Source organism: Brachyistius frenatus, unplaced genomic scaffold (assembly GCF_029030835.1).
Source record: "Brachyistius frenatus isolate BFR_SWC_R1_liver_20210118 unplaced genomic scaffold, ASM2903083v1 Contig_373, whole genome shotgun sequence".
In the NCBI taxonomy this organism is placed as follows: Eukaryota; Metazoa; Chordata; class Actinopteri; family Embiotocidae; genus Brachyistius; species Brachyistius frenatus.
Window position 1 is genome coordinate 17,501 of NW_027210972.1, and position 11,447 is coordinate 28,947.

General features: G+C 47.5%; 1 protein-coding gene across 1 annotated transcript in view; it reads right to left on the bottom strand.

Annotated features, from left to right (window-relative positions):
• Nucleotides 1–10,395, bottom strand: part of rpgrip1l (RPGRIP1 like) — a 14,207-nt gene extending 3,812 nt beyond the window's left edge. The window contains exons 1-21 of the mRNA XM_069724360.1: nucleotides 10,319–10,395; nucleotides 9,348–9,443; nucleotides 8,632–8,770; nucleotides 8,008–8,318; nucleotides 7,433–7,532; nucleotides 7,187–7,330; nucleotides 7,007–7,112; nucleotides 6,173–6,319; nucleotides 5,733–5,806; nucleotides 5,509–5,648; nucleotides 5,317–5,423; nucleotides 5,148–5,198; nucleotides 4,906–5,067; nucleotides 4,688–4,805; nucleotides 4,151–4,603; nucleotides 3,229–3,371; nucleotides 2,773–3,103; nucleotides 2,276–2,586; nucleotides 1,730–1,801; nucleotides 1,397–1,535; nucleotides 84–178 (exon numbers count right to left, since the gene is read on the bottom strand). Of these exons, the coding sequence (XP_069580461.1) occupies nucleotides 84–178; nucleotides 1,397–1,535; nucleotides 1,730–1,801; nucleotides 2,276–2,586; nucleotides 2,773–3,103; nucleotides 3,229–3,371; nucleotides 4,151–4,603; nucleotides 4,688–4,805; nucleotides 4,906–5,067; nucleotides 5,148–5,198; nucleotides 5,317–5,423; nucleotides 5,509–5,648; nucleotides 5,733–5,806; nucleotides 6,173–6,319; nucleotides 7,007–7,112; nucleotides 7,187–7,330; nucleotides 7,433–7,532; nucleotides 8,008–8,318; nucleotides 8,632–8,770; nucleotides 9,348–9,435 (3,231 nt within the window). The 5' untranslated portion in view covers nucleotides 9,436–9,443; nucleotides 10,319–10,395. The remainder of the gene's footprint in view (nucleotides 1–83; nucleotides 179–1,396; nucleotides 1,536–1,729; nucleotides 1,802–2,275; nucleotides 2,587–2,772; nucleotides 3,104–3,228; nucleotides 3,372–4,150; nucleotides 4,604–4,687; nucleotides 4,806–4,905; nucleotides 5,068–5,147; nucleotides 5,199–5,316; nucleotides 5,424–5,508; nucleotides 5,649–5,732; nucleotides 5,807–6,172; nucleotides 6,320–7,006; nucleotides 7,113–7,186; nucleotides 7,331–7,432; nucleotides 7,533–8,007; nucleotides 8,319–8,631; nucleotides 8,771–9,347; nucleotides 9,444–10,318) is intronic.
• Between the last annotated feature and the right edge of the window lie 1,052 nt (nucleotides 10,396–11,447).

Here is an 11,447-nt window from a genome sequence, read left to right on the forward strand (position 1 = left end):
GAGCCGAGTTTTCATCAAGTCTGCAGCAACAACAACCTCCCAAACACTCACTGAAGCTGTAAACAGAAGAGGCGTTCACTGACCTTCCTCCCCGCGGCCGCTCCGTGAACGATGCAGTCATCGCTGTCGGACTGAGTCGATGCGCTCTGATTGTCTGCGGCCGCCGGGACCTCCACATCTGGACAGGAAGCAGCCGAGGAGAGAAAAAACAAAGATGACTGAGAGGTGGCGTTTCAAGACGGAAATAAAAAGCACACGCTGAACGTTTGAACATGCCGTCTCCTGCGTCTCATTTCATTAACATTTATGAAGTTCGGCTCTAAAGATTATCGGCAGCTGCATTCAATATTAACGTGGTGTCAGGAAAACAACAACACGAGCAGCGTGAAGACGAGGAGGTGATTAAAACCCATCCGGGTCGATGCCGGTTCGGCCTCCAGACTCACAGCAGCAGTGGACAGCGTTGGTGTGGAAACACAACAACGCACATGAGACAATAAGAACAAATAAGAACAGATAAGAAATTATGAGCTAAAAATGAAGGAATTTAAATGAAAGTTTGGTGTTTTTGTAACCTCAGGGTCAAACGTTGAACTCCCTGAACTTTCACTGACTACAAAACTGGAACTGAAGTCTAACAAACAGGAAAACAAGCTACAGACTTTATTTTAATTCCTTCAATCTACAAACTCACAGGTGTTTTCGGGAAAAAACTTTTCACTGCTTAAAGCTGCTGCAGTTATTATCACCCAAAGAGGCCTGAGCATCATTACAAACACACAAAACACCTACAACATGTTTCAGATGGGAATGTCAGTCACCAGCAGGCTTCTTATTGTTGGCGTGGCAACGAGGGGCTTCCTCTTCAACATTTGATTGATTGATAGTAGTTTTACAAACATCAGTCAGCTTTTACATCTATTATTTTTCATCACCCAATCTTTGAATTCATTATTTTGTATCCTCAAGTCTTCAAATTTACATTTTCCAACACGTGAAATAACGGGATTTAAAAAAAAAAAAAAAAAAAAAACTACAGGGAAAATATAATTTAATTTTTTTTTTTGATCAATGGCAACTAAAATGTAATCATGCAAACAAAATTCCCTGGTTTTCCATGATCAAACTCCCCAAACTTTCCCTGTCTGGAAAGACTTTTAAAATGTCCCTGATATTCCACGAAACTCACTGCATTGTGGGATCTTGACATTTTATAAAATTTACTTACTTGAAATTTGTGACTTTTTACAGGTTAGTTCAAGATTTTCCCAGTAAAAGCTTCTGTTATTTTGTAGTTTTAGTGGCGTTAATGTGCTTCTGTACTAAAAACACCTTCCCTTTGACTGTCGGTTCAGATACGACCACCAGGGGTCAGTACTGATCAGCATGTTCTGACCTTCCACGATGTCCTCGGAGATGTCGGAGTCGTCGGAGCCGGACGGAGGGCTCACCGAGACCAGCTGTCCTTCAGAGACCTGAGACTCCTCTTCATCACCGTCTTCCTCAGCGGCGCTTTGAGCAGCTTTAGAATCAACCTGTTGATACAAAAATGACGACACGTTACCACAGCGACTGTCATATTTTGGGCATCTTTGTGCAACATTTTAATTGATTTTAGGATAATAACAGTATAGAATAACAACCACCTGCTGATTTATTACAGGTACTAGTGTTGTAATTGAGTCGTGAGGTTTGAGAGCAGCCTTCTCTTTAATCAGGCAGCGTTTACCTGGACAACAGCTGCTGACGTCGGTATCTTCTCTGCAGACGTGTTGGGAGCTGCTGAGCTTCGATCCTCAGACTGACAGAAGAAAAGAAACAAACATGAAACCACAGACTGTTTATAAAAGTGTTCGAAGCTTCCAGGTCTGAAAAATGGTTCTGATCCAGAAGTGTCTTCAGCTGCAATACCAGCGAGTGCCACTAGAGGTCGGCTCCAAAAAGCCTCCGGCTCCATAGACTCCCATTCAACTTCTCTCATCAAATCCAAAGTGAATAAAATGTGTCCATCAGTTATCTCGGTGTTGTTAGCTAAAGGGACGTAGTATCGTCAGCTTTCATCAGCAAACCACCTTTTTAATCTTTGTATTATATTATTTTATTCACTGTTTGGCGACAGAAATTGGCGGCAGCCATGTTGAGTCTCTCATCCAATCGGAAGCTGTTCCTGTGTGGTGAACGAGCTCAGAGTAAAAACGTGATTGGAGAGTTGGATGTTGCGTCCTGAGTATTTAGATATCTGCTGTGGCTCGTTATCGGTGTGTGATGTCATCACCTGTTCGTCCGCAGCGGTGGCGTCTACAAACGTGACTCTCTTGGCCATCGGTCCATCCTTTATTTGTGTCCTCTGTGGAAGGACAGCAGCTTCAGAGCGTCGGTTGTCTTCCTCCTGCAGAGCGTTTCTCCTCTTGTCCTCAACACGGAGCTCCTCTCGTCTCTGCGTCTCCTCGACCTCCTCTGGGTGAAACTCGCTCTCCTCGGCGGCCATGATGGAGCCGGGTGGAGGGACGTAAGAGGACTTCCACTTCAGTGCCACCTCTATGTGACCGGCGGAGAGTCCAGAAGGATCTGCCAGCTCGAACACACCTGAGGCAACAAACAGCAGAGAATGCTCTTTTAAAATAAAAGAAGATGAGCTGCAGTCTCAGCCTGCAGATCCTCAGTCTGACACAGCTGCGCACAACCGTTAGAGTGAAGCACCAATCAGATGGTCCATCTACTGACCAGGTGAAGTCAGTTTGATTTGGATGTGCGTAACCAGGCGACCCTCACCTGTGACGTCCTGGTCCTGGACCAGATGCAGCAGAGGCACCTGGGCCTTCCCCATGTACGTGTCCACCTGCTCCTCTTTGTAGTCGAATACGTAGACATGCAGGACCTCGGACCTCAGGTACCGGTCCAGGTCCCCATCCATCAGGACCGAGTAAGACTTGAGGTCGTCGAACTCGGCGTCGCGGAGGTCGTGAGCGGTGGCAGTGGGGTGGTCGGGGAAGTGGAAGAACCTGTAGACGACGTAGGGGCTCGGCTGCCGGGACGTCCGGCACTGAAGGTCCGAGCAGCGCCGGACGGTGACCAAGAGCTCGTTCCAGCTGCTGCTCGCCGCCTGCAGGAAGAGACAGAGAGTTCGCGAGACTGAAAACGAACAAATCTTTAACGATCTGTTAAACAACAAAGATTCTGTAGATGAAATTATTGATCAGATGATCTGCAGGTCGATCAGTGACGTACCTGTGTGTGTTCGCTGAGAGCCGAGCTGATGAAGCCCACCGCCTTCAGCTTCTCGTTGTACAGCCGCAGGGTCTCCGTCATGGGAATCCTCAACCTGATCCAGTAATCCACCGAGCCGAAGGACCGAACCTCCTCACGTGATCCTGAAACAGATTGACATACATTCTTATCTTTTATTCAAACTACACGTTTTTCTGAGGACAACCTGAACAAAAGGTCAAATAAAGCTCATCCTCAGATCAGATTTGTTTCCTCCAACCATCAGTTATGTCATCATCCATTAGTGATGTCATCATCCATCAGTGATGTCATCATCCATCAGTGATGTCATCGTTGGTTTGTGAACGTTATGAATCCTCCAGTTCAGATTCTGTCCGTCACCATCTTTGTTAGTTCGGAGTGGTTTGGAGCAGGAAGTGACCATATTTGGACAAGGTGGGGGAGGAGCCAGCGGTGGATCTGACCGATCTGATCGGAAACCTGACGATACTACGTCCCGCCCACCGATAGCTGTAACCTGACTGCACCACAGGCCTGTCAATCAAACAGACACGCCCCCAAAAACAGGTCTTCTTGAATCTTCTTTTCTAATGAATGAGGGATTATTTTCAGATGGACCTCCAGAAAACTAAGAAGAAGGAGTGACTTTAGCTAACAACACCGAGATAACTGATGGACACATTTTATTCACTTTGGATTTGATGAGAGAAGTTGAATGGGAGTCTATGGAGCCGGAGGCTTTTTGGAGCCGACCTCTAGTGGCACTCGCTGGTATTGCAGCTGAAGACACTTCTGGATCGGAACCATTTTTCAGAAACTGGAAGCTATGAACTCTTTTATTACAGTTTGTGGTATAAACACTGTTTGTCCAGCATGTTAACATCATCTGAGTGTCTCTGTGTCCATCAGCTGCTTCACTCACCGACCAGCGGCAGGCTGCCGTGGATCCTCCCGTCCTGCTCCAGCAGCTGCTGCAGCCTCAGCTGTCCGGCCGCCAGCGTCCTCCAGTCCAGACCCAGCGCCTGGTGCAGCTCCACGGTGACCGAGCCCTTCTGCAGGTAGTCCAGGAAGCGCTCGTCCGCGCTCACCACGTACTGAGAGGTGAAGCCGTACCGAGGCATGCGGCCCGTCACCACGGGCGTGGAGTGCAGCTCGAACAGGTAGAAGGAGTATGTGCAGAAGGTGGAGGGTTTGCCGTCGCCCAGAGCCTGCAGGGCGGACGGAGACAGAGCGGCGCCGACGATCTGAAGCTCCACCAGGTTTTCTCCACGTTCTAGGTGAAGAGTCTCGTCCAGCTCCTCCGCCTCGTCTTCACCCGGGACGTCGGGTTTGAAGACGTAGGTCTTGGTGCCGTAGGCGATGTCTCTGAGCTGAGCTGAGGAGCAGGAAACAGCTTCAGTTGATAATCAGAGCTCCGAACGCTCATTTCAGACAGAAACACAAACAGTCTAAACTTCACCTTCCAGCTTCCGGATCTTGGCCGCCCTGGCGTCCAGCAGCTGAGCCTGACGTTTCAGCTTCTGCTCGTACTCAGATTTGTCGCCGTCCATCTTCCTGGTCGCAGCCTCCAGCTCCACCTGACACACATTTCACCGGTTTACTGTTTCCAGCGGAGAAAAAACACGAACGAATTCAGAGTCAAACCGAAGAGACGCCGGCGATGTCGACCCGCTCCACCTTGTAGTCTCTGCTGATCTGGCTCTCCATGCTCAGCAGGTTCCGGGTCTTCTCCAGCTCCTGGATGGTCTCGGCGTGAGCGGCTCGCAGCTCTCGGACGCCGCTCTCCTCCTCCTCCTCCTTCAGGAAGCCCAGCTCTCCACTCCTCTGGGATTTACGCCTCTGAGAGAAGGTCCAGGTGAGGAGACTAAATAAATCATCACGATGGATGCGGAGAATACACTTCAAACGGTTCCACTTACTTTGATGAGCAGCAGCGCCTCGGTGAGTTCGGCCACGTCGTAATCGCCCTCCTTTAAAAAACACAGCGAAAACAGCATCAGTGAGGACGTTTACTGACGTGTGGATTTAGAGAGGATCTGTTTGTTCACGCCTCTCTTCAGGATGTATTCTGAAACTGAAGCGTCTCACTCTGCTGTAGAAGTTCAGCCTCTGCTTCACGTCCTCCAGTCGCTGTTTCTGTTCCAGGAACTCAATCTGAAGCTTCTTGTTTTCTTCTGTCAGCTTCTCATTCGTGTCTGAAAAACCGCCACAGGGATGTTGAGCATGTGAATATTATTCCTGATACATTGATTAACTCGGTGCCAGAGGATGTGGACGCGCCTCTCTCCGCCTTGACTCTGTCCAGGATCTCGTTTTTGTCCACGAGGTCGGCCTGCAGTGCCGTCTCCAGCTGGCCGATCTGAAGCTTCAGCTGTTGCTCACGAAGCTGCCACTTCTGCTGCTGAGACATGTCAAAGGCTCTGAAAGGACGAGACCACACGGAGACCACGTGAGACGCATATAAACCAACACAAACACGTATGAAGAGACGCCTGAGAGCTCACCTGGTCACCAGCTTCTCGTTGTTGTCCTTCAGCAGGTCGACCTCCTGTTCCAGCTCACCGATTCGCTCCTGCAGCTGTTCAACAGCAACAACACAGACAAAGTGGGGGATGAGTGTGAACAGAGAATGATAACCTGTAACCATGGTAACTGTACAAAACAAAGATGGTGAAGCTTCCTGAATTAGGTGACCTTTGACCACCAACGTCTTATCGGTTTATCGTCCAAGAGAATGTTTGAGCCACGTTTGGTGAAATTCCTTCAAGGCGTTCCCAAAATATCGTGTTCACAAGAATGTTAGATGAGAGGGACATGAGGTCAAAGTGACCTTGAACTCTGACCTCTGACCACCAAAATCTAACCAGTTCATCGTTGAGGCCAAGAGCCTCTTTCACGCTGTTCTCACGATGTCGTATTCACCAGAACAAACCCAGAAACTCACCTGCTCCGTCTGGATGTTGGAGATGCTCAAGCTCTGCAGCTGTTTCTGAAGCTCCAGACTCTTCAGCCGCTCGTCTTTCAGCTGAGTCGACAGCTCGTCCACCTTCGTCATCGCCACGTCGTGACTGACCTTCAGCGTCTGCTGACTCTGGAAAACACAGATGACAGGCCTGTGGTGCAGTCAGGTTACAGCTATCGGTGGGCGGGACGTAGTATCGTCAGGTTTCCAATCAGATCGGTCAGATCCACCTCTGGCTCCTCCCCCAGCTCGTCCAAATATGGTCACTTCCTGCTCCAAACCGCTCCGAACTAACAAAGATGGTGACGGACAGAATCTGAACTGGAGGATTCATAACGATCACAAACCAACGATGACATCACTGATGGTTGATGACATCACTGATGGTTCTGATTGGTTGGTGAGAACATATTGATTACGGCTGCAGTGATTAATCACCTGAAGGAGAATTATTTATTCTGTTTTAATGATCAAATACTTTAGACACAAACATGTTCTGCTTTTCTCAGTTTTTTTCCCTATAATCAGAATATTTCTGACTTTTTCAGAGTTAAAAACAATCAGAAGATTAATCGTAATTAAAAGAGCATTAAAAGCAAGTGTCTTACTGAACATGTTCTTTTCCTGTTGGAACCTGCAGGTTAACATCATCAGCTGGTTATTTACACTCAGATTAAATGATATTGATCCTTTGGACCTCGGAGGTTCAGAGAACACACGCCTCGCCTCGGGCTGTAAACATCCTCTGTTCAAAGCTGCTGTATTGATTTGTTGATATTGGACTCGTGGAGTGAGGAAGAGGTCGACGCTGCTCACCTCCTGCAGCTGCACGAATCGCCCCTCCAGCTCGGTGACGGCGTTGGATCTGTCCGCCAGCTGCTTCTGCAGTTTGATCAGCGTCACGTTGCTGTTGACCTGCGACCTGCGAGTCAGACATGTTTGTTTACACGCTTCCATTAAAAGGCCCGGCTCACCAGATCTCGGAGCGGCCACTACCTGAGTTTGGAGGTGTGCTGCTGTCGGGCCTGCAGGAGTCTCTCCTCGTGGTCGGCCTCCTTCCTCCTCAGCTCCTCCCTCAGCAGCTCCGAAACTCCCTCTAGCTCCTCTACTTGGCTCCGCTGGGACTCGATCACGTTCTCTCTGGGACACGGAGTCAGCTGTTCAACCTCATTACAAACACACCTGAACCTCAACTCCTCCGACAACAGTTCGTTGGTACAGGCGTGTTCCACCGACACTCACAGGTTGCGTATCTCGGCCCGCGCCTCCTCCAGGAGGCTGTGTCCGTACCGGGGCAGCTGGCCGGACGGAGGTCTCCCGGCTCCCTCCAAACTCCTGGAACCTGCGGGGCGTCAAATTAGAGTCGTTCCAACCTTCAACTATCTGCCTTCTGAAGGACTGTGGACACAGAAGAATGTAACTGGAGATAAAGACACACAGCAGGTGGATAAATCAGAACTGAGGTCAGTGAGGAAGAATGATGGATTTAATAAGACTGAACACATTCACACCGACTGTCTCTGAGTCTCACATCAGACCCACAGCAGTGGAAGAGGCTCCGCCCCCCTCCCCCCATTGCACAGTTCACTGATCCACCGCAGCGCAGAGCCAGACCCTCTCAGACCCGCTGGAATAATTCAATGAACTGGTGTCTATAAATCAGTTGTTTCCTGAATAAAAACTCAGACGGTCTACCAGACGATGGTTTCACCAAAGATTCTTCTAGGTTCAGTTATTTTAGTCGACCTTGTCTGTTGTTTCTGACGATCGTAGATTAATAGACTGATGAATTAAAGGTCAACATATCTGTGGCTCACTCTTCGGTCTCATCGGAGGAGATGAGGCGTCGTCTCGGAGCTTCTTCAACCCCGAGTTTACCCGAGGCAGGACGTGGCCGTACGGCGTTGCTCTCTGGCTCTGAGAGGTGACGAGCTGCTGCTTGGCCACCAGGAGGCGCTGCTTCAGCCGCTCGTTGTCGGCCTGTAGGCCCCGCACCTTCTCCTGCAGCTCCTCCATCACCTCCTCCATCTCCACATCTCTCAGCCTGGTCAGGGGCAGGGCTCCTCCCACCGCCAGCTGCTCCATGCGACCCCGGTCCTTCACCAGACGCATCAGCTTAGTACCCAGCCTGGAGGAGGAGCAGGAGGAGGAGGAAGAGTAGAAGGAGGAGGAAGAAAAGGAGGAGGAGGAAGTGAAGGAGGAGTAAGAGGAGGAGGAGGAGGGTTTATTTGAGGGCCTCTCAAACTGTTTGGACAGTTTCACACAGATATGGAGATAATCATGTTCAAACATGTTGTGAAATGACATATTTTAGTTTGAAAAATGTTAAATCACCTGAATGTAGGACCCCAGAACCCCCATGAATAAATAAATAAATAATAAACAAGGAGAACTCTGAAACTGAGTTTTCTTCGGCTCTGTGCAGCGTATGAGCGTCTCACTTCTTGATCTTGTCGTCCTGTTTGTGGATGTGCTGTTTGAGGAGCAGCGTCTCCTCGTGCTGACGCAGGAATCGATCCTCCAGCTCCTCCCTGGACACCCGCGAGATGTCCTGTCGTGCACGAGCATGCTGATACGGATCTGTGCGCACGAATCAACACAACGGCACAAGTGTCCATCAGCTGAGGCTGAATAAAAGCAGCGCTGTGTTTTAAATCAATAATGATATTAATCTGGATTTATATCCAATATTAATATGTATGTCCATCTAACAAACTGACAGAAACCCAGCTTTAAATTTGTCAGAACATAATAAACAAAATATTTCTTGCGGTTATAAATTCAACTATTCACATATCTGAAACAAAATCCACCAACGACTTTTTAGGACATTATATGGTCTTAAATCTTATAAATCAAACATAAAAATTAAAAAATTACTGACAGGAAGTGATAAACGCAGCGATGCATCGTCCTCGCAGTATTAACACTAACTCCAAAATGTGTCCTGTTCATTTATGCCTGATGTACTTTTTTAGTTTTTACTATTATCAGGTACCCTTTCAAGTTTCCATGCAGCAGTAAACACGCCAAAAAGAAAGTTATGAACAGCATCATTCAAACCTGTTAGAAATCAGACACTGAAACAACATCTGGGGTTTTAGATATTAACATGTGCAATCTCATGGACAAACACGGAGCAGATGTGTTTACAGACCTTGAGGAGCTGCTGGGAGTCGGGACAGGTGGACTGTGATGTCTCTGACTGGCACATCTGCTGCCGTGTCATCGAGAACAGTGGACATGATTCAGTCTGGAAATAAAAACCTCCATCAGTCAAATAAGTTTCAACATTTACATTTTCACTTGACAGGCACTAGGAATGAGGTCAGAGGTCAGGATGTGGTCCTACATCAATATAACCCAAAGATTATAACTACAAAGATTGGACAAAACCTTACACCAAACTCCGTTTACAAAATCCCCTATTAAAGACTAATCCAGGTGATGGGTAGAAAATACACACCGCAGAAGAAGCCTTACTGCTTTTTCATGATAGCGTGTATTTTATAATGAATTCAGCATTCATGTTACACACCACAAGCCATTCATTTTCCACATTATTTATTATTTTATTTTGAAAAATTCATTTGATACGTCCGCCATCACTTAGCGGAATGATATGATGCGAGCCTTTTTTACTTTGAAATTTCACTGAAATGAAAATAGTTTGATGTGTTGAATTAATGCCGATCCAACAAACTGGCTTTTCGTGACTCTTCGCTGTCTTGTAAGATGTCTGATATCTTGTGTAAAATCACCTTTTATCCGTCAGCCATGAAAAGCTGCCAGAATTAAAACGGAGTTTGGCGTCACATCTTCAACACTGATTTGCTAAAGTGACGTTATTCGAAACAAACGTAATACATCCCACAGGTTTGAGTAACAGTACGAACGACAGTCAGAAACGTGTATGTGGAAAGAAAACAACAACAGCTTGAGTTTGTTGTGATTTCTCTCCTTCAAATTTCAAACTAGCGCTGAGTTAGCAGCGCTACATTCGGCTAACCGGCTAGCTGCGTCTGCTAATTATCGTAATATGACACCATTGTGACGTTTATGGCTCCGTATTTTACAAAAATGTTTTTCAGGGATTTTTTTCCTGCTCACTTTCTAAACATTTCTTACCTTTTACGAGGACTTTATTCAGTTGAGAGTTACGGTTGCTACTGAAAACATAACCGTCCGTCATGTCGTTATGGTACGACAACGCATGCGCAATACGGAGAGAATTGTGGGAATTGTAGTTTTCTTCGAGCTCACGGTCCAGCGCTGCTGTAGGTGATTTGATTGGCTTGTTATTTACTCCTGACATGCTGTACCTTCACAACACCACTGTAAAATTATTTATTACACTTTAATGTACCTGTAAACAAAGTGAATCACTGTTTGTTTGTGTCTGAGTTAGGCTGTTTTCTGTTTGTTTTAAATGCTCCTGTATATTTCCTTTGTAATGCTACCAGTATAAATCTATCTGCTGCATCAACACAGGACCAATTTGAGGACTTAGTCCGACCTGACTTTCCATGCGGGCCTGTTTATGTGCAGCCCGGTGGAGAGATGGCGTTTGACTGGCAGGCTGTCAGACGTCTGCCTTTCATGAATTTGCAATGGATCTAATTTAGTACCTTGAGATGAGCATGCCGGCTGGACAGAATGAGTTCACTCTACATGTCAGGCTCCTGGCTCTCTGCACGGCGATCACTGGGCCGTGACAGTCTCCCATCACTGCCGCTTCTTCCAGCCATAACCTTTGACCCCCCCCCCCGTCTCCTCAGGCCGCGGCGGGCCCGGCCGGCAACGGAGCGAGATCTGTCAGCGAGTCAGCCTGTCGTTGAAATCTATGATGCCTGCAGACCTCCTGTTCAACAGGCCGTGCCCACGTCCGTGCAACAACTGTCAAGCACATGATCCGACGAGCATGGAGCCCCCCCATTTGTAATATAGGCAGATTTCCCCTCCAACATTTCCTGTCATGGCTTTTATTCACCGTATTTAGATGAGAGTCATGGGGGAGTCAGTGGGAGAGTTTGAACATCCAAAGAGGGACAGAGCAGCTCACAAAATAACAAAAAGACAAAACCTCTCCTGATCCATCCACAGCTTTACGGCAGAAAGATGCAATCTAGGTTTCTGACCTTTTAAAGTAATATTCTGGAAGTGTTTCATTTAAATGTCTGTTCAGTGTCTCTATGAAAGTTAACACAGTGGTGACTGAGTCTGTGGTCAGCTGATCAACGCTCTCATGTGCAGCTGA